The 20,731-nt window shown below is 44.7% G+C and overlaps 3 protein-coding genes across 6 annotated transcripts; 1 reads left to right on the top strand and 2 right to left on the bottom strand.

Annotated features, from left to right (window-relative positions):
- Positions 1-2,693: 2,693 nt before the first annotated feature.
- On the bottom strand, positions 2,694-5,767 carry POLR2G (RNA polymerase II subunit G). Its single transcript, XM_016127823.2, has 8 exons — positions 5,636-5,767; positions 5,393-5,502; positions 4,356-4,515; positions 3,766-3,816; positions 3,596-3,661; positions 3,423-3,494; positions 3,126-3,159; positions 2,694-2,909 (listed from the first exon to the last, which is right to left on the bottom strand). Exons 1-8 carry the CDS (start codon positions 5,645-5,647, stop codon positions 2,896-2,898), a joined length of 519 nt encoding a protein of 172 aa, XP_015983309.1. The 5' UTR covers positions 5,648-5,767; the 3' UTR covers positions 2,694-2,895.
- A 1,496-nt stretch (positions 5,768-7,263) lies between these two features.
- Positions 7,264-13,204, top strand: ZBTB3 (zinc finger and BTB domain containing 3). 2 transcript variants are annotated; one of them, XR_004950741.1, is made up of 4 exons: positions 7,264-7,455; positions 7,735-10,661; positions 12,853-12,945; positions 13,094-13,204. XR_004950741.1 is itself a non-coding variant. In XM_016127855.2 (2 exons), exon 2 carries the CDS (start codon positions 7,784-7,786, stop codon positions 9,338-9,340), a length of 1,557 nt encoding a protein of 518 aa, XP_015983341.1. In that variant the 5' UTR covers positions 7,264-7,389; positions 7,735-7,783; the 3' UTR covers positions 9,341-10,058. The 2 variants fall into 2 exon arrangements, 1 of the variants encoding a protein (XP_015983341.1); XM_016127855.2 differs by lacking the exons at positions 12,853-12,945; positions 13,094-13,204 and having other exon boundaries at positions 7,264-7,389; positions 7,735-10,058.
- Positions 13,205-20,113, bottom strand: TTC9C (tetratricopeptide repeat domain 9C). 3 transcript variants are annotated; one of them, XM_016127867.2, is made up of 3 exons: positions 19,097-20,096; positions 15,860-16,042; positions 13,205-14,830 (listed from the first exon to the last, which is right to left on the bottom strand). In XM_016127867.2, the coding sequence occupies exons 1-3, from the start codon at positions 19,473-19,475 to the stop codon at positions 14,736-14,738; spliced, it is 657 nt and encodes a 218-aa protein (XP_015983353.2). In that variant the 5' UTR covers positions 19,476-20,096; the 3' UTR covers positions 13,205-14,735. The 3 variants fall into 3 exon arrangements, with proteins under 3 accessions (XP_015983353.2, XP_015983355.2, XP_015983354.2); XM_016127869.2 differs by lacking the exon at positions 19,097-20,096 and adding an exon at positions 16,151-19,075; XM_016127868.2 differs by having other exon boundaries at positions 14,772-14,877; positions 19,097-20,113.
- Between the last annotated feature and the right edge of the window lie 618 nt (positions 20,114-20,731).

The raw sequence follows: 20,731 nt of genomic DNA, 5'->3' as shown, positions 1-20,731 counted from the left end.
CTACCTCGTATCTTCCCCATTCCTGTCCAATAAGCCAAATAAAAGCCCTCACCTGCCTTGCAGACTTCCTTGACAGTTTTATACGCACACATTTTCCCAAACTTAAGCAGTTCTCGATTGAGGAGCAAGTGGGCTTATCAAGTAAAGGATAATATTTGGAGTCAGACTAACCTTGGTTCAAATTATGACCCTGCTTTTGTGCAAATAACATAAGCACATTTCCCCCATCTACAAAATGGGGTAATAATACCCACCTAACAAGGTTACTGTAGATTATTAGATAATGCCTGTGAAAGCACTTGGCAGAGTTCGCTGGTTGAACTTTCCTTCACTCACACATCACGAGGGAGATAATAATTCCTTTATGTTCATCCAAAATAGGGTATTTCTCAAGGGCCATTCTTTACAGAACAGAGTTTCCTGCAATGGAGCAGCGAAACATCCTTGCCCTTCCTCCTTCCCAGGGTAGATACTGCTGCCTCTTGAAAATAAAGGTCCTCTGAGACCAGAGCTGGGAAAGCCAGATGGATGTGACTGCAGTTGCCATGGCAACACCACCTAAGGAGACTGTGACACCGCTGAGTCTTTTCCAGTCATATTCACAATGGCATTTGGAATAGTTCCAGTGCTGTGCTTGAACACTGGAGTGTTTTGTCTACCTATGCATGAAGAGAAGAACCTCTGAAGTCCTGAGTCTGAGATGAACTCAGTAGGATCTGGGCTGCTGACAGGTCCCCTTGCTAAGGTTTCATTGCTCTGGACAGCCATTGGCAAACTTGGAGGTGAGATAATGAAGGGAGGAAGGCCCAGGGGCCTGTGGGATGCAGTGAAACTGTATCCAAGCTTCCTGGGGCTCATTTGCCCCCAATCGGAGTGGAGGCAGGGCCAGGGAATGCAGTAGTGAGACCCACATGGCTACAGATAGGAAAAAAGTGGCTCCCACTTACTCCTAGCCACCCAGTGCCCGCCAGAAGAGCTATGGTGGCTTTGGAGTCAGACTGGGCTAAGAAAAAAATCGAAGCTCCACTACACACTAGCTATGTGACCTTAGGCATGTTCATCTCTCTGACCTGTTTTATACACGGTAAAGTGGGATAACAGAACCTATTTCATGGAGCTGTTGTGAAAATTCAGTAACGTGTGTAAAGATGTGTAATAGATTTGGCATGTTACCAGGTAGACGCTCCTATTACTACTTGTCTGTGGTCTTTAAGACCTCTTTAATATGCTCACTTTCGCAGCACATATACTAAAATCAGGATGGCACAGACCTCTTTAACTCTCCAAGTACCAAACCTTAAAAGATTAGAAGAGTCCTGGAGACCATCTCCAGCCCATCCCTACTTGGTCCCTTCTCCACACAGTGCCAGCCTTCTTGGTGAGTGCCACACTCCACAGCCTCACCGGCACCCATGTGCTCATGTTTCCTGAGCTGCTTCTCTGTCCATCAGTCTCTTCCAAGCCTGGTGTTATTATCATATCTTCAGTTGTTTAGTATAGCGATTGCTTAGCACATAAAGGCCTCTGTTGTTTATGTACCCATACTAGGAAGGGCTGTGTTGGAAACCAACAGTTTGTTTTTACTACTCTTCTGTTCACCTCCGCCTGCCTGCTGTCTCCTCACCCCTCTCCCCGGCTCTACTCTTATTCTTTTTATTTAATTTGTTTTAAGTATACAGTACATTGGTTAGAAATTTATGTCGTTTATAACACAATCCCAATTGCTCCTTCTCTCCTCTGGTTTTCCACCTAGCCAATATATTAATGCTAACTACATTCCCTCTGCCGTGCTCCCCATCCCCATGACCATCTATCAAGTACTAATTTGTACTTCTTTAACCCTTAACCCCATTCTCCCAACCCCCCTTCCTCTCTGTCACCAAATTGTCCACTATATTTGTGAGTCTGTTTTTGATTAGTTTGCTCTTTTTGTTCCTTAGATTCCACATATAAGTGAAATCATATGGTATTTATCTTTCTCTGTCTGACTTATTTCACTCAGCATAATAACCTCTAGGTCCATCCATGTCACTGCAAATGGTAGGATTTCATTCTTTTTAGTGGCTGAGTAACATTCCATGACATATTATTGGATAATTTCTTTATCCAATCCTCTGTTGATGGGAATTTAGGTTGCTTCCGTATCTTGGCCATTATAAATTATGCTGCCATGAATACTGGGGTGTGCAGATCTTTACGAATTATTGTTTCGATTTTATTTGGATAAATACCCAGAGGTGTAATTGCTGGGTCAAAAGGTATAACCATTTTTAATTTTTTGAGAAACCTCCATACTGTTTTCCATAGCGGCTGTGCCAATTTGCAATCCCACCAACAATGTATAAGGGTTCCCTTTTCTCCACATCCTTGCCAATACTTGCTGTTTTGTTTGTTTTTTTTTAAATTATTATACTCTTATTTTTAAGGGTGAGGGAAGGGCAAATACTGAAAACATAGACTGGCAATGAGTGGCTCTAATGATAGTATCATTTGCTGGAAGTCAAAGACCCAACATTAGTGCCTTCCTTTCAATGAGGTCAACTTCGGACCTTGGCACAAGGGTTAGTCAGATCCCCTGGGTGGCTGAGGCTTGTTGAAGCATCAAGATGAGAAAAGAGGGGCTAGTGAGCAACTGCCCCCAGCCTTTTAAAAAAGAGCTGTTCTTACCAAAGAAAGACGAGATAACACTTCCATGAGAACCAAGGACCTTTTATGGTTAAAATACATAGTCAAAATCTGGGAGTGGCTGCTAAGCTACAAGAAGAGCCAGATGTCTTCCGAGACAAGGAAACTTCCTTGCCTCCCCAGCAGCAGCCAGAATGAACCTCTGGACAACATGGGGAGTGTGACAGTCGCGCCTCCTAGATAAGGAAACAAGGTAGGAGGCCCCGGAGTTCAGCTCACAAGCCCTGGGAGAATAGGAAAAGCATGTCAGTTAGATCCAGAGCCTGGGGCAGCTGTAACTGTGCACTTCCCATCCCAAGAGACACATGTCCTGGATCTTCCAAGCATATGCATAAGAGTTTCCTTCATCTGTGACTCAGGTATTAAATCCCATCTCCACCATTGCCCCCACACACCCCTTCCCCAGGCCACAACCCTGGCATGCGCCATCAGGCACTCACCCAAGTAATCATCCATAAGGGAGCCGATAGCAAACTGTAGGAAGGAAGGTAAACAGGAAATGAAGCCTAAGTGAGCACAGAATTATCCTCTAAGCCCCAGCCCCAGGCCTTCTGCCCACCCATCATCCCCTCCTCCTGGCAGAAGAGCATAGAACCCCCAGGTACTCCGGATAGGAAGAAACTGACAACTCCCAGCTCTGCTCAGGACAAGGAACCTTCGTTGCCTCCCCAGCAGCAGCTAGACTGAGCCTCTGGACAACATGGAAAGTGAGGCAGGGAGGCGAGTGAGAGACTCACGATATCATTCTTATCCACACGGGTGCCCACAATCTTCAAGCGGATCTCATCGTCCTGCTGAATCACAATGTCCTGAGGGGAGGGAAGAGTATACTCAGACACCCCAGCCAATACTCTTCCTCAGGGTGGCTCATTCCTTCCTCCCTCTCACTGACTTCTTCCTACCCACTCACCTCATCCATTGTCTTGTAACATGGTGGGTTGGAGTTAGGATCAAACTCCATCTCTGATGGAATGGACTGAAAGGAAAGTGAGACTGGTTCGAAACTTAAAATGGATGCTCCAGTAGATGGTCATGAACGGGGTGTCTCTCCTTAGCCCCACCCAGGGTGCCCAGACTTACATGTCGAGAGATGAAGCAGGACATAGGTCCAATTTCTGTGAAGAGTCCAACCTAGAAAGAAAAAAAATGCTTTTTCTTTTGTCTCTCAGTCTTCTGAGCTTCCCATTTTTATCTGATTTCTAATAATATTCTCCTTGTTTGAAACCACTCTGAACTGTGGCATTTGCTTTCATTTCTCTTTTTTCAAGCTTTAAAATCAAGCAAATACAGCGTAGTAATGAAGAGCTGAGGTCTGGGACTTGTCAGTCAAGGATTTGAACACCTGTTGATCACATGATCTTGACCACTAGACTTAACTTCTTCATGCTTAAGCTTCTATAAAAAGGAATAAAAGCACCCACCTCCCAGAGTCACTGTGAAGCTTGCCACATTACCTGGCCCACAGTAACTATCCTGTCATTATGACTATTAATATTGATTTACATGCCCCTGAGCGAAGCAAGGTGAAATCAGCATAACTTCTGACAGATGAGGAAAGTGAAGCACAAAAAAATGACTTGGCCAAAAACACAGAATTAGTGAGTGAAGCTGGGACTTATCCCATATCTTCCGAGGGACCATCCCACCGCCCCCACTATATAAGGTCTCACCTTGTTGACCTGAGTGACGACAGCATCCACAACTTCCCCTTTAAAGGGCCGGAAAACAATGGCCTTGTACTTAACTGGATAAAGTACAAAGCCTCGGCCTGGCTGGATCACACCAGCACCAATATTGTCGATGGTAGTGACAGCAATTACAAAGCCATACCTACAAAGAGGATAAGAAAGAGAAAGGCACTGTGTGGAAGAACCTCTTTTACACATAAGAGTCAGTGAGACTAAGGGTAGGACACCCCACAGCGGAAAGTCGATGGCCCCCAAAGAACCTAGTGACCATAAAAGAAGACAGGACACTGATCAGAATCTATAACCCAAACACTACTCCCATAATTTCACGATAAATGTCCAAGAAGGCTGCAAGATTGAGCTAAGAGATCTCAATCTTTGGGATGCCTCAGAATCACTTGGGCGGAATCTATTAAAATGCAGGCCTGTCTCCCAAGAATCTCAATTCTGTAGGGATGGGATGAAGCTCAGGAATCTGCATGTTTAAGAAACACCTCGAGTTGTTCTGATGCCAGAGACCCAAGTACTCCATAGCCCTGGCTCATCCCAGCTCATTCACATCACCCTGTGAGAGGCCAGTGCCCAGAGATGTGCTATGTCAGGTCCCTGGGTATGGCGGATAGAGAAAACCAGCAGAATCACAGACGGAGAGCAGACACAGGAACAATAATTAGACTGCGAACTCTAGAAGGGCTGGCCTCATTCTATGTCGTTCACCATTGTTCCCAGGGCCCAACACAGGACGTGGCACACACAGCAGTAGATTTAGAAATATTTGCAGAGTAAATGAATGACCAGTCTCAGCTGTGGAAAGAAAGCCTTATGATCCAGCTTGGAGAGGGCGCCATGGGAACCCAAAGCAGGAAGGGGCTGACTTAGCCTGGGGCGCCTAGGAGTATGTGAGACGGTTCCCCAGACTTAGGTGGCAGAACCTTGTGGAATGAGGAGCCGGGGAGGGGCTGCAAGCACTGGGTGCGGTGTGCGCATGGATCAGGCGACACAGAGAGCGCAGCACTCACTTGCCAGTGCAGGTTCCCTCCACCTCAGTGAAGAGCTTCTGCTTCACCGTGTTGAGCAGGTTGGGGCCGAAGTAGCGCGGGTGCAGCAGGATCTCGTGCTCCAGGGAGATCTGCAGGGAAAGTGAGATGGAGACAAGGCAAGGCACAACAAGAAGATGGGGTAAGAGGCAGTCCCTCGTCCCGGCACCCGGCTTCGTTCCTTCTCTGGACACTACTCTCGCCGCAACCCAGTGTCTTGCTCACGTGGTAGAACATCTTCCCGGTGGAAGCTGGAGAGCAGCGGAATCCACACCTTCCCGAGCAGCGTAGCCGCTAGTTCATCCAGAAACACATGCAACCGCCCAAATCCGCTTCCGGTCTGCAGCGGTGAGGGGGCGGGACTCCTCCTCTTTCGCGGACCCGATTGGGCCTCCCTACGAAGCACCGCCTCTCCGGCCCGCCCACCAGCGATCAAACCTGCCATTCATAAATTAATAGTGTTTGGCCCAGAATAGATGCTCAGTAAGTATTTTTAAATGAAATTAATTAGTTAATGAAAGATGATGTAAATAAGATTTTCCTCATATAATCGAAACAATACTCATAGTTTGAAAACAGAAGCAGATGCGAGAGTCCAGCTGTCTTTGTTAAGCCAGACATCAAAGAAATTTGGAAAAATGCAAAACGACGCCACTATTTTCACTATATATTTTTCTGTTTTGGAAAATATAGTAACTTTTCATGAATAAAAGAAAATATTACTTATGTTAGTTTGAATTCTTAAGTAATAAATATTGTATAGCTTGGAAGAATATCTTATAAAGGTGAGGCCTCAAGCTTAGGCCAGTGTGGCCTGCATGTCTTTTAGTACAAGGATTAAATGTAGATGAACTGCCCGTATTTCTGGTTATATCTGATTGGAGGGCTTGGCTGCAGAACAAAGTGGAGATGCTTAGTGTGGTGGGTGAAGGGGTGAGTGGTGGGTGAAGGCGTGAGTAGTGGGTGAAGAACACTAAATTAATCCTTTGGTAACCCTGTCAACACATTGCCCTGGTCAGAGGAGAGGCAGGTATCACTGACTTCCAATTTATGATCCTTTACTCTGTTGTCCAGGGATTCTCAAACATTTCTTTGGAAGTGGCCATGTTCTTTATTTTTCTATCCTGAGGCATCTTAGGGCCTTGAGCCCTCTCCCTTCTTATCAACAGCTGCCCAATACACTCCAGACACAGAGGACACTCTAATCTCTTCATTGTCAGTTGACTACAGAGTTTAGGCTAAAGACACTATGACAGCATTCATACAGCTGCTAGTTTTCTGACGCCACCATTACTGAGTCAGGAGCCGGAACCATCGGGTTGGAGAGAGTGAAGCAGTATGGGACCTGGGAATTTTTGAAGGTGTAAGGAACATTCAAGAGACAAGTGCAGTTCAGAGAGGTGTAGCTATTACTGCCTACGGTTACGGCACAGCGAGGTCTAAAAACCGGGCCTCTTGGGTACCACACCCGCTTGTTCCCGGTCACCGTGAAGCGGACACGACCTGCAGTCCGCTAAGACACAGCACTGCACGGTGGAGGGCCTTACGCCGCTCCGCGAGGACGTCGCGTTTTCCTTCTGGGACAGAGTCCCAGCCCTCCTACCGCTTCAGCTAGATGGAGAAGCTCAGCCAATCCAGAGGGCTTTGAGACAAAGAAGGCGGGAAGATAAAGAAAATATTTAGGACAGGAACACCAACCAATCCGACGCCTAGTTGCCTGAGCGACGGCCGCCAGCACCCACTTGGAGACGCCGCTCAGAAAGGGAGGCTAGTTAATGGATAGTGAACCAATCCGTGACAAGGAAAGGCAAACTTGAGCCAATTGCAACTGAGAAGGTGGGAAGGGGCGGAGTTCGCCTAGTGGCTGCTTGGTGGTGGGTGAGGGATCAGCTTTCTCGGCTAGTTCCCACCCTAGGACTTCTTAGTCCCTGGAATGCAAGAGAGAAAGGCTCAGGGAATTCCCGGAGTGGGGCGTAGAGGTATCGCCCGGGAAGGCCTGGGAGCGAAAGAGACTTCCAGTTGGAGGAGCTGCTGGAAGAAACTGGGTGGGCATCAAGGAAGCAGAGGCGGATTAGGGGGCGGGACTTCCTGGGCGGGGCCGTTGGGAACTGGGCGGGGCATGCTGGTGAGGTTAAGTTGAGGGGGCGGAGCTAAAAGGAGACCACAGAGTGTGACCTAGGGGGAAAAGGGGTAGTAATTTAAGCGAGCGTCTTCGGGTCACGAGGATATTGCCAGAGGGTTTGGAGTGACAAGTGGTAGCTCAGGGTTGACGTTAAGATTTCTGGGGAGGTTACCTGCCCTAACCCACTGTCCTCTCTTCCCAGGGAGCCACTGGTGGGGACCTTTCTGGGGGCTTTCCCTTCGTGGGGTGCTATGGAGTTCCCAGAACACAGCCAGCAGCTGCTGCAGAGCCTCCGAGAGCAGCGGTCCCAGGGTTTCCTTTGTGACTGCACCGTGATGGTGGGTAGCACCCAGTTTTTGGCCCATCGGGCTGTGCTGGCCTCCTGCAGCCCATTCTTCCAGCTTTTCTACAAAGAGCGGGAACTGGACAAGAGGGATCTGGTGTGTATCCACAACGAAATTGTCACGGCCCCAGCCTTTGGGCTGCTTCTGGACTTTATGTATGCTGGCCAGCTGGTCCTGAGGGGGGATACCCCTGTGGAAGACGTTCTGGCAGCTGCCAGCTACTTGCATATGAATGATATCGTCAAGGTGTGTAAGCGACGGCTGCAAGCCCGGGCCCTGGCGGAGGCGGATAGTACCAAGAAGGAGGAAGAAAACACTTCACAGCCCCCTAGTTTGGCATTTTTGTCCAGCACTTCCCGTGGCCCTCAGCCTTCCTTGGCATCTGCTGAGACATCAGGTCATTGGGGCAAGGGGGAATGGAAAGGCCCTACAGCTCCCTCACCTACTGTCTGTCCTCCAGATGAGCCACCAATGCCCAGTGGGGCTGATACTACACAGCCTGGCGTAGAGGTTGACTCGCCGCATCTACGGGCACCCCCTCCACCAGTGGCCGATGTCTCTCTTGCCAGCCCCAGTAGCTCCACAGAGAGTATTCCTGCAAACTACTTCTCTTCTGGCCTCGCAACAGTTTCAGTGGAGCCACTGGCTCCCCTCGATGTGAGTTCGGAGAGTCTGAGGGTGGTGGAACCAAGGGGTGCTGGAGGACCATTGCAAGGCTTCTATCCCCCAGCATCAGCTGCAGCCCAAGTCCTAGCCCCAGTTCCATCCCAGGCTCCAACCCCAGCAGAAGCTGAGCTGGTCCAGGTGAAAGTAGAAGCTATTGTGATTTCTGATGAGGAGCCCGAAGTGTCAGAGGAACAGCCTCAGGGGTCTGAGGGGCTGTTCCCACCTGGAGGAGCGATGTATGGTGGGCAGCCCCCTCAGCCAGAGGCTTTTGAGGAGCCAAGGGCGGCAGGACTGGAGGAGGTGGGGCCAAGTGACCACTTCCTGCCCCCAGATCCTCACCTACCTTACCATTTGCTGCCAGGTCCAGGGCAGTACCATCGAGGACTGGTAACCTCTCCCCTGCCAGTTCCCCCTGCCCTGCATGAGCCACTTTACATGCCCTCCGAATATGAAGCAGCCCCGGGAAGCTTTGGGGTTTTTACCGAAGATGTTCCCACTTGTAAGACATGTGGGAAGACCTTTTCATGTTCTTACACACTACGGCGACATGCCACAGTGCACACACGTGAGCGACCCTATGAGTGCCGCTACTGCCTACGCAGCTATACACAGTCAGGGGACCTGTACCGCCACATCCGCAAGGCTCACAACGAGGACCTGGCCAAACGCAGCAAACCGGATCCAGAAGCTGGCCCCCTCCTAGGCATGCAGCCCCTCCCTGGCTCCCCTACGGCAGACAGACAGAACAATTGTGGTGGAGGGCCACCCAAAGATTTTGTGCTTGGCTCTAAAAACTAAAATCTGGGGGGAAACGGCTGATGCTAGGCCTCGCCATTACTGGGGCAGCACTGAAAGTTGGAAGCATGTCATTTTCCCTGCTGGGTGACAGAATGAAGATTCTGCCCAGGCTGAACGTACCTCCCACCCTTTTCTTTACCCAGCCAGAGCACGTCAGTCAGCATCTCTGAACGGCACCAGGACTTTTCCTGGGGTATAATTGCTTCCCACTCCACATTCTGGCCCATAAAGCTAGCAGTGAAAGTGTCTTGTTGAAGTGGTATTGGCTGGTTTCTTCCACAAACCTCTGCCTCTCGACTTTCATGCCTCTCCTCCAGATCTTTTAGCAATCCAACGGCTGTACTTGTGGTAGGTAGGGCTGGGGGCCAGGTTGCTTATGAGTAAAGAGGTGAGATAGGCAGAGGGCAGTGTAGACTTTACTTAGGAAAAGTATACAAATTAGGGAATCTTACACAATTATGGTTTATTGTTTTAGTTGAGTCCCCGCGTACTGGGCTGTATTAGGGACTTCATTTAAATACTAATTTAATCAAAAAGTGTAGCAGGTATGAGGCCTTCCCCCCTTTTTTTTCCCACTGACAAGGAAACTTAAGACTCAAAAATCAGTTAACTTGTTCCAGGTCACTGAGCTGGTGAAGGGGCAAGGCAGAACTTGAACCATGGCTTATGACTTTAAACACTCCCTATGCTGGTTTAGAACATTGATGAAGGTAGTTAATTTGAGGACTGCGAGATGTCTTTTTTGTCTTTTTGAGTGTTTGACTTTTCTCCCTTACCCCTTTGCCTCTACTTTTCACATAGTAGAAAGACCTTTGGTTGGCTGTTCCAACAACAGATACTTTATCGATGACTTGAAATGTTTGCTACATGTCATAAATGTGAATCAAGGTCTAAAGATGAGAAACTGAAAGGCAGCACTAAGCTCTATGGTGGTGGGTTTGTTGGGGGAGGTCAAGGGCCTGTGGTATGGAAATGATAAGTGCTTGAGAAAACTAAAAAGCAAGAGACTCACCTAGATGAGAGAGAGTTGCCTAGTCCAACTCCTCTTCTTCAAGTGTGCTGACAGCCGAGAGAGGTCAAATTACGCATCTACGTCACACAAGTGGTCATTGACAGTGTAGAGACAGCAGAGAAATGGGAGTTTGGGGGTGTTGCTGTAGGATGTGGGGGAGAAGAGTTCTAGGAATGTAAGAGGAGGGTCTGCCCCAGTCTGTGGTGAAGAGTGCTGCTGTAGGGTGGGCTACAGGGCTCCCTGCAAACCCTTCTCTGGAGGAACCGAGTGCAAAACAGCAGGAAGGAGAATTTAGAAAAAGGTGAAAATGTGAGTAAATTTTCTGAATTTCTTTACTTCCTTTTTAAGATTCGTCTGTCATAATTAGCACTGTGAACTCATACTAAAGCTACTTTTTTTGAGGTATAGGAAGGAGACAGAGTCGAACCTTGAAGATTGGCCAAAGAAAGCTCCTTGTCCGGGCATTATGGGAAGCAAATGTTGAGCCTTATCATGTTCATGACCGAAAGAGTGAATTCTACACCTCTCACTTACTTTCCTTGTTTTGGAATAACCTTTTAATTTATCTTTCATATGGCTAATTGCATTTATGCAAATACCGCCTTAACTACTTGGTGAAACAAGGCAAGATGTACATATAATTAGAGCTATTCTAGCTGAGTGGAGCACCTTTTCCAAAGTCTTTCCTAGAGTAAATCAAAATGACTGAAAAGAATCAGTTGCCTTTCAAAGGATAAATTTTATGGTATGTGAAAGATGTATATATACGTGTGTGTACATACATACATGTTATGTGTTATATATGTGTATGTATATATGGACACACACATATATGCTTTTAGGAACATCAGTTCCTAAAAGCAAGGCGTAATAAGTATCTGGGTCTACATGTATATAATTTCTCTAGACAGTCCGGAGAACACACGAAGTAGTTACTATCTCAGCCACCCTTAATACCTAAGGAGGATCTGTTACTTGGTGAAATTCTGAAGAGTAAGCATTTGCTTTCAGTTCCCAGCATGAGATGCATTCCTTTATTATTATTATTATTATTATTATTATTATTATTATTGGCACACAATATTATTTTTAGATGTGCGATGCATCCTATATTGGAGGTGGCAGTTAGGAATTTTCAAGATGTTTAAAGCAGCCAACACAATTAAGGCTACAGCTGTGTCACTTTATCGATCTGCTGGACGCTAGGAATAGTTTATGCTGGTCTGTAGAAGTGTTATCAACAGAGAATTTTCTTGTTTCCACTTGTCTCAATGGTGCCATCCATGGGTTCAAGGAAGGTCAGGTCAGCTCGTCCAACCTCTAGTCCTACTCTAGATGCTCCTTTTGCCAGTTGTTAAACATCTGCTTGAAAGAGGACTCACTGCCCCCAAAAGAAAACTAGTCTATTGTTAGACAGCTCTAACTGTTGGATAATGCTTCCTTCTACTGAGACAAAATCAGCCTCCTATGTAGGGGCCACGCTGGGCCCCAGCCTATTAAGAGTTTCACCTTGAGAAGTTATTTGCTTTTGAGGTATAAGCTGACTTAGTTTTCAAACAACCACCCTTTGCCTTCCTAGGATATATTTCTAGGTTAAGATTTAATTTATTTTCTTAACTGACTATTCTTTAAAGTGTCTTTTCACTTGCTAATGCTGCCTCAACCACCAGACATTTGGCCAAGCTCAGCTTCACAAAATTCACCAGTTCAGCCCATCCCATTGGATATGTTTTCTTATTTTTTTTTTTCCACCTTGGATTTTGCTTTTTTCCCCCCTAAAGCCAGTGTTTTCAAAAATGGTTAACTTGGACATAAACTAATACTTTTTAAGTGTAAAATATATTTATTTTATATATATATTTTGGCAAATGATAATGCTGCGTTCTGAAGTCCCCCCCCCCCCAATTTTATCAGTAAGCAATTTCAGTATGCGGCTCTACAAGAAATCTTGAAAAAAGACCAAATACGTTATCCATTCAACAAAATTGACAGTAATTCTTATTCAAATTTCCATGATTGTCTCATAAACTTGTTTTTTCAAGTCAGAATCCAAAACCTAACGGTTTTAGGAGTTCTATGCTAGGAACTAGGAAGAGACCGCGGTATATACATTTTCTATTATATCAGCCTCATAAACTTTTAGTTGTTTTTTTCCAAATCAGAATCCAAAGTAGAGTCACATTTGTTTGGCTGATGTCGCTCAAGCCTCTTTTAATCTACAGGTTCTCCTCTCTTTTTCCTTGCAATTTTTTTTTTAAATTGAAATTGGGTTACTCATCTTACGGTTTCTGTCTGGAGTTTGCTCTTTACATCCCCGCGGTATCATTTCACATGTTCCTCTGTGCAAAGATTCTTTTAATTCTTTTAAATATATATGTACATACATACATATATATTTAAATAAAATATTGACTAAATAGTAGTATAGGTAGTATGTGGTTTTGGCAAAATTGTAAAGGGGTGGGTATAAATTCGGAAAACACTGTTCTAAACTGTCTAGTGTGTGCCGAAGTGTGACCCTTCACATCCACCATGAACAAAGATTTCTCTTCAGTCAAACCCTGAAGTCCTGTGTGGAAGCCTTTATGGATGGGTAAGTTAAGGAGCCTCCCCCACCACAAACCTCTGAGCATAGAGGTTTTGATATCCTTGGGCTGATTCCTTCAGGAAGTGGGGTTGCCAGGCCTCCTCCAGACCCAGTCAGAATGCGTACCTTTGTCCTCTTTCTTGTTCGTTAACAGCTCAACAGGAGATGGCCTTGGAAATAGACTGACATGGAAGCCTGACCACTACTTACTTTGTCTCTTAGCAGTGCTAATAAACGGATGAGTGCAATAAATTTCTAAAACACATTTTAAAATATCAGTTTTATTTTTTTTTCCTTCATCGATACAGAAGCTAGCTCACTGTAACATTAAGTCTTGGGGGAAAAAAAACAAACAGAAAATAAAATCAGAAAGCAAAACCAGCCCAAAACAAACAAAACATGCAACCATGACAAAATTTTATGAACAATCTAAGCTTAGAAATTTAAGAAGCTCGGAAGAGGAATAAAATATTCTACTTTAGGATTATCTGGTAGAAAAAAACTGTTGTAAGCTGATGGTTGTATTACAAACGGGAGCCTAGCTCATTGAGAGAGAGGGTGTTACTGAAAAAGGGAGCACTCATGTACACTTGGCAAGACAGAGTGGTTTTTTTTCCTGAATGTATGCTGGCTAATGACACACGCTTACCATTATCAGTTCCACTCATAAAGGTGGAGGCAGTGCTATAGTCTCATCTACTCTGTAGAACCAGTACATTGTGGACATTATTCACAGTGGGTAGAGTAACAAAGGAGCTCCTGGTTGATGGGGTCTCCCACTGAGCCCTGACTGTACCCATGCCCAAAAAAGCTTCCAGAAAGTTCTCGAAAGTGCTTAAAAGGCACTCACTGCTTCCCTCCTCTATAAATGAACTAAGTTTTTTTCAGAATACAAGGCGACAGGTAAAGCACAGACTTACGCTTTTATCCTGCTCTTTCATGGCATTGTTTCTAGAAGACTTAGTAATCTGTCTTTCCTAAGTATCTTAGAGAAACGAACAAACTATATCTATGCACCTATTAAAAATTAAAATGTCTACTTGGACATTTTTTTTGGCATGAGGGCTGAAGGGTTATTAAATAAATACTTAAATGCTTGACTCCAGAGATTTTAAGAGAAAAGAGTTTAATGAAAAAATAAGTATACTGTATTCATGATCTGAGTATAAAGAATAACAAGAACAAGAAATTACCAAGAGAAACCACAGGAACCAGATACTCTTGCGGGAGGGAAAAAATCTGAATGTATGTGGAATATTAGGAAGAATAAGGGATTAATCTAATCAAACATGGTTAATTTCAAATTTTTCATTTTAAGACACATGGGCCCAATTTATAATTGTCTAGTTTCACAAAAGCAATATATTGCCCAGTTTGCAGCCTGTATAACTTTGGCTTTTGGGAATCTGAGGAAAAAAAGGAAGAAACTACTTTCTTCCTATCGTAATTTCATCCTCTGCTAGCCTTCTCCTTTAATACATCTAACAACATTTATCATTATAATCTATGCCACAGATATGATTAATTCCATCCATAGCTAATGAATATTTTCTGGTTCTATTTCTTAAGGTAAATGTCCCCCAAATACCATGAAATGAAAACTATATAAATATACTGATGGACAGACAAAAAAGAGGCAAACTGTGAAAATGGTAAAGAGTTCGTGCAGAACTAGAAACCAGACAGAAATCCACATTGGTCAGAGGTATGGGGTTAATTTCTCTTCTGAGGCTCAGGTTTCATTGGTGGGTCTTTAACGGTTCACCTAAGTTCAAGTGGAGGAGAGTCCTTCTTTGTTAACCGAACATGCCCAGATAGAGCTGCTTCTCTTTCTGATGGTAGCTGCTGAGTTCAGACTGTGTTAGCTGGAGGTACTTCCGGACATTGGCATCTTAGAGGAGGATGAAGAAGGCGATCAGAGGCAGACCATGATTGCACCTCGGGGTGGGAGAACACTGCTGATGTACTTCCATTTTTTGTCATTCTAAGATCTAAATATAGTACGACCATTCTATGCTGGTAAATCTCATTTATATCACTTTGGATTGTTTTTAAATCTCTGTATAGGGCTGGGCTGGTTTCTAATTTTATAATGAAAGAGAGTTTGAAGAAATAGTGATTGCCATTGCAGAGATGCTAAAGATACCACACACGGCTGGGGGGCAGTGGATCTATGTAGTCAAGGTAAGAAATGTGGACAAGTAGCTCATGTTTTATATCTTGATTAATTCATAGTAGCTTTCTCATTCAGTTAGTGAGATTTTACTATATTGTTATAACGTTCTGGGGATTCTACTTCTAGCCTCTAGTAGTTGCTCTAAGCCAGAATGCAAAAAGGGAGACGATTTTCAGTGCTGAACCATCGATCCAGGAATGAGTCAGCCATTCTGGACCACCTGCTTCACAAAAGCCTTTCTGTCTTGGAAACAAAGTACCAAGTCTCAGATTCTCTCTCCATTGGCCTTTTTCTAGGTCATACCTGGGGTTAGCTGAGCTAAAGGATAAATAGATAAAGCAAAACCCAAACCCCAGCTGGAGAGCTGGCAGGAATGAGGATTACTGAGTATATTCATTGGAATCCAGATCCTATTTCAGTCACATCTAGAAACTGAAGCTTGAAAAATAGTGCTTTAAAATCTCTTTGACTATGGGGCAGAGGGGAGAGCAAATATTTAAGAATAACGATTTCTGGAGGGTACACATAACATTGCTTTCCTGTGGACACAAGAATACAAGAATAGAAGGCCTGTTCACTGTATACTTTTATGCTTTTTGAATTTTGAACTACCTGAATGTATTATCGCTCATTCACAAAAACTCAATAAATTTAAAAAGTAAAATAATACAAACCCCCTTCCACCGCAACCCCTTCGGCAGGACGATTTTCTTTGTCCTTACCACTTCAATCCTCCTCTCTCACCTTTTGGCTGCCGACTGACAGCAGCCACGAGGTAGTGCCGAGCTTGGTCATAGTCCTGCAGATGGAAGAAGGCCACTCCAGCCCGATACAAGGCCTTGGCATTGTCAGGCTGTCGTTCCAGGACTTTCTGACTGTATTCTTTCACTCGTTCGTAGTTTACTGGCTCCATCTGAAGGAGACAGGCTAATGGGGCCAAATGAAAGGAAGAGAGGAGGGAAGAGGGTTTCATTACACTAAGTTCTACTGGCCAACTCAAGACAGTACCAAATAAAGGATGATATCAACACTTACTCATCACAAATATTAGGTGTCTCTCCTGCCCCAGACATTCTTCTAGGTGCTGGGGACACAGCAGTGAAAAAGTTTCACATACCTTTGATCTACTTCAATAACTACCAAATGCCTACTATGTACCTAGTGCTGGGTTAGGTCCAGCTATAAAACTGGTAAAAAAAACATACTTTAAATTTAAACCTCTTCTTCGTTGTGTCTCTTCCACGCAAGGCCCTCTGTCTTGAATCTCCCACTTCCCCATCATTCTTGTACTGCAGCTTAGTTGACAACCGTGGTTGCCACTGTGTGAGGTTACAGCAAGCAGTGTGCTGTGTGCTCGTTTCATCTTCTCATCCACCCTACAAAATCTCATCCATTCAATGGATGAAGAAATCGAGACTCAGAGAGGTAAAGTAACTCGTTCAAGATCCCACAGCTTCTAGGTGGAATGAGTAAGAAATCTGAATCAAGGATTCTCTAACTCCAAAATCATCCTCATTCTCAATGATGATATGTTACTTCACTATTCCCTTGGATGATTTAATAGCACCTCAAAATACAAATCTGTTCAGGAGGCAATGTTCAGGCTAATGTTCTGCCTTTTTATAACTGAGAAATGTATCCCTATTTCGTAACTGTGGGAATTAAACATAGTAGTATTATTACATCATGGTGCTGAAAAGAACCGAGCATCAGCTGATGAAGACATTAAGATGGCTAGGCTGATGACTGCATCCCTTCTACAACATCCCCACCAAGTGGTCATATGGTTTATATTTAGCTATTTCTCCAGATTGGTGGTCAATTAATCCATGACTGTAGCTTCATTCATTCACTTGACAATTAGTTACAGAGCACGGACTTTGTGCTAGGCAGAACTAGGAGCAGGGAATAAGAGGCACAAAACAGACATGCTGTTGAGTAAAGAGTTTGCATCCTAGTACCCAAGCAGTAGGAATACACAACAAACAAATGAATGAATTTTTTAAAATGCTTTGAGAAACGCAGAACTGTCCTAGGATAGAGAGTATATGAGGTCAAAGTGCAGCTTGGTTACTGAAGGCTTCTCTAAGAAAATAAATTGGAGCCAAGATCTGAATGACAAGAGTCGTTCAAGGGCATTCTAACCTAAGAGATCTTACAGAGCTAAAAACTGGAAATGTACTTTACGAATTCAGTGTATGGAGGAGCCAGATCATGTCTAGCCCTGCAGGTAAGGGTCAGAGTTTGGATTTTTTCCTAAGTATAATGAGATACTATTGGGAGGTTTTAAGCTATGACATGATTTGGCTTCCTTATCTATAAAATGGGGATAATCATAACTACCTTGCAGAGAATTATTGTGAAATGAGAGATACTGTAAATAAACTGCTCCATATGTTATAGGTAGGCAATAAGTGAAAACTGTTAATTCAGTGAGTAGTATTTGTTTTTTTTAATGTCTACAGCACTTGGTATTCCTAGGTGGTCTCCCATCCAAGTGCTAACCAGGCCCAACCTGCTTAGGTTCTGAGATCAGATGAGTTCCGGCACATCAGGGTGGCATGGCCGTACAGTGAGTCTTTCTGGAGCCTCTACTAAGCGCCCCCAAGCAGAGGCTTCGCAGGTGGCTGAGCCATAGACTCTGCCTTCAAGTCTGCCTAGAGAGTCAAGATATTTAGATACCCATCTCTATAACATCTTGTTTCTTTAATTCGTGGTCAGTTCCCTAATACATAGTCTCTTCTCTAACAGTGTGCAGTATTTTACAGTAAGAATTCTGGATTTAAGAATTGCCCAGGTTTAATTTTAGCTCCAGCACTTAATAGCTGTTTGACCGTTTCCAAAAATTTACCTCAAATAATTGTTGTGACACTTAAATGGATTAATATGTGTAAAGAGCTTAAAAGGAGTCTGCCCATGGCATTTTGTAAATGTCACCTCAATGAATGCTCCCTGATACGCTCTCTTTAAAAGTGAACACTCCCCTAGTAGCACTCACTGTCCCCATTTTCTGCTTACTTTCCCAAAGTACTTATCTTCTAATATATTATATATATTACTTTCTTGTTATTTATTTATCTTACTTGAATACATGTTTCATGAGAGCAGGGATCCTCAGCATCTAATAAATAATCATTCAATTGAAATATCAGCTACTATAATTACTATTATTGTTACTTGATTCTAGCACTGGACACACACTGTAAAAAAGCTAAAGTTTTACCAAACCATAGATGATAAGTATTATAGTAAAAATAAACAAACAAATAAATAAATCACTTTTAAACATTACAAAGTGTAAAAACCACTCCTAATATGTTCTATGGCTTCAACATGGACCATTAAAATGTTTTAATATACTTCAAAATAATTTAATTAGCTCTATGGTTATTTTTCCTGCCATAGAACAGACCTAAGAATCTCCTTTCTTTTAGCAGATTAATCCTAGTGGTACTAATTCTTGACAGCCATCTCTTCACCAAAGGCCATCTGGGGATAGAAGATACTACCTATCTAAGTTACTATATAGCTGATTTATAGGGAGGAAAATGAATAAAAGCTATCAGAAACATCTAATATGGGTCACTTAACAGTTGAAGCAGGTATTTTAACTATTTAAAAAAACACAACACCCTCAATTTAAATTCAGTATTTTGTCTATAGCATGCAAAATTCCCTTAACCTATCAGCATCGCCAGAGAGTCTGTTAGAAAATGCAAATAGTAGGTATCATCTTAGATCCATTTAATCAGAATCACTGGGGGTGGGGCTCAGGAGTTGTGCTTAACTCTCCAGATGAAGCTTGAGAACTACCGCCCTACAGAAACTCAATTAGAGCCCTATAAACTGGAAATATATTTCAAGTCATGGCAGACTAACTAGATGATAGCAGAAAAACACATCAGTGTTTTTTCCCATGTTCAGAGATTTTCATGTGCCTGCCTGGATACTCTCCCCACCCTTCAGCCCTGTTCTTCTTACCAGCTAAATTGTTGTAGCAGTCTGTCTGGATGGTGTGCAGTGTGTTTTCTTGTTCAGGTGTGAGAGCCGGGCCCTGAGGTCCTAGATTAGGTATCGGGGAGGGAAGACTTGGATCCAGACCCCGCAGCTGAAGTAGAGCTCGATGGTACCTACTCACAGCATCTCGGTACTTCCCTTCCCGGTAACGCTGGTTCCCTTTCTCCTTGTACAGCTGAGCCTCCTGCAGACGCTTCTCCATTACTCTGTCGCCCATTACTCTTGCAGAATTGGGAAGTGAAAGAGCAAATGAAGCTCTGGAGATGGGAGTCAAATTACTGATTTTGATAGCCGACTTAAGAAGGCAAGAAATTACCCTTCTCCCGGAGGTCCTCCGGGGCATGAGCTTTGCTTGTTTCTACGACAGCCCCTTCCTCCCTACTCTGCAGTATTTTTCGATCTCTAGACTTGCAGGAAAGTAATCAGGGAGAGGATGAGACTAGTAAAGCCAGAGAAGTGATTTTTCTAAAGAGGCGATTCCAGGGTAAGGAGACCCCGAAAAAGCAAAGGCCGCACGAAGGAATTGTAGCAGGCGTGTGAACACCGGCGGAATTTGCTTCTTCCTTTCTTTTGGACACACCCCCCTGACCTGGAAGTGGAAGGAAGTAGGCGGGGACACTGCTCAGAGAAGCCCCAAATGCTTGCTTTCATCCTAGCTCTTTATTCGCACGTATTCAACAAGCATTTGTTGACGTCTGTGCCAAAAGCCGGGGAACCGAGGCGAATGTGACCCGTGCACCACAACCCACAGGCTGAGACTGACCGGGTGCAGAGCTGCTCAGTTGCAAGGCCTTCAAAGCCCTGCGGTCGGTCCCCTGCCCTCTGCAAATGCCCAAGCCCGAAGTCTCCCACTAGACTTCGGTTTACGGGCGGGAGCATCCAGATGACAGGTTCAGGTCTCCGGACCGTTTGTTGTTTAAAGGGTCGCGCGCCTTGCGCCGCGCCGCCCAATCAGAAGCAACCCCAGAAAAGTAATCCCGCAGAAACGGCCCAGTCTCTCCAGCATCCCCTGCGAACCAACCCGGAAAAAAATAAAATAAAATCCCCTGGCAGTTTCGCCAATTGGAAAAATCCGGACAATCACAGACGACCAATCAGAATTGCAAATGACGATTCAAGTTGGCCAATAAAAGGGCTAAAAGGCGAGATCGGCGCGTCTGCTGCTGGGTAGAATTTGAAGGATAGGCGGTGGAAGGAGGGCTCAGGGGTTACTGTATTCCTTAGTTTTAGCAAACCCTTTAAGGGTTTACTAACTAGAAAGACAATTACTAGTAGCCTTTTATGTTGCAACAGCGTCCCTTTTGGCTTTTTTACTCTCAAGAAATTGCTGCACGTATAGACAGACAGCAGGGAAGAAATATTAGTGAGCAAGCCCCAAGACGACACCGCGATCGGAAGTGCGACGGGAGTGAGGGTGGTGACCGGGTGGAAGGGGCGTGTGGGAAGGGAGCTCCGGGCGGCTGCGCAGTCCCCGGGTGGAAGTACGAAAAGACGGCGCGCACACGCCTCCGTGCTACGAGGCACTTGAGCCGCAGCCAGCTTTCCTCGTCTCCGGCTCCGGTGCGGCTGCGCGGTGAAATCACCGGCGGCGATTGGCCC

Source organism: Rousettus aegyptiacus, unplaced genomic scaffold, assembly GCF_014176215.1.
Source record: "Rousettus aegyptiacus isolate mRouAeg1 unplaced genomic scaffold, mRouAeg1.p scaffold_m13_p_5, whole genome shotgun sequence".
In the NCBI taxonomy this organism is placed as follows: domain Eukaryota; kingdom Metazoa; phylum Chordata; class Mammalia; order Chiroptera; family Pteropodidae; genus Rousettus; species Rousettus aegyptiacus.
Note: the sequence above shows the minus strand (reverse complement) of the source record. Positions and strands in the feature narration are given on the sequence as shown.

Bases quoted from the DNA above. Each gene is read 5' to 3' on its own strand.
- POLR2G (XM_016127823.2), bottom strand. The intron at 4,516-5,392 runs GTGAGTGCTGCG...TCCTCTTTGTAG, and splicing joins GAGGGAACCTGCACTGGCAA to GTATGGCTTTGTAATTGCTG. The intron at 3,495-3,595 runs GTGAGTGGGTAG...CCCTCCCCTCAG, and splicing joins GTTACAAGACAATGGATGAG to GACATTGTGATTCAGCAGGA.
- ZBTB3 (XM_016127855.2), top strand. From the start codon at position 7,784: ATGGAGTTCCCAGAACACAGCCAGCAGCTGCTGCAGAGCCTCCGAGAG.
- TTC9C (XM_016127867.2), bottom strand. From the start codon at position 19,475: ATGCCCCGGAGGACCTCCGGGAGAAGGGTAATTTCTTGCCTTCTTAAG. The intron at 16,043-19,096 runs GTAAGAAGAACA...TGGCCCCATTAG, and splicing joins CTGCTACAACAATTTAGCTG to CCTGTCTCCTTCAGATGGAG. The intron at 14,831-15,859 runs GTGAGAGAGGAG...TCCTCCTCTAAG, and splicing joins TGTCAGTCGGCAGCCAAAAG to ATGCCAATGTCCGGAAGTAC.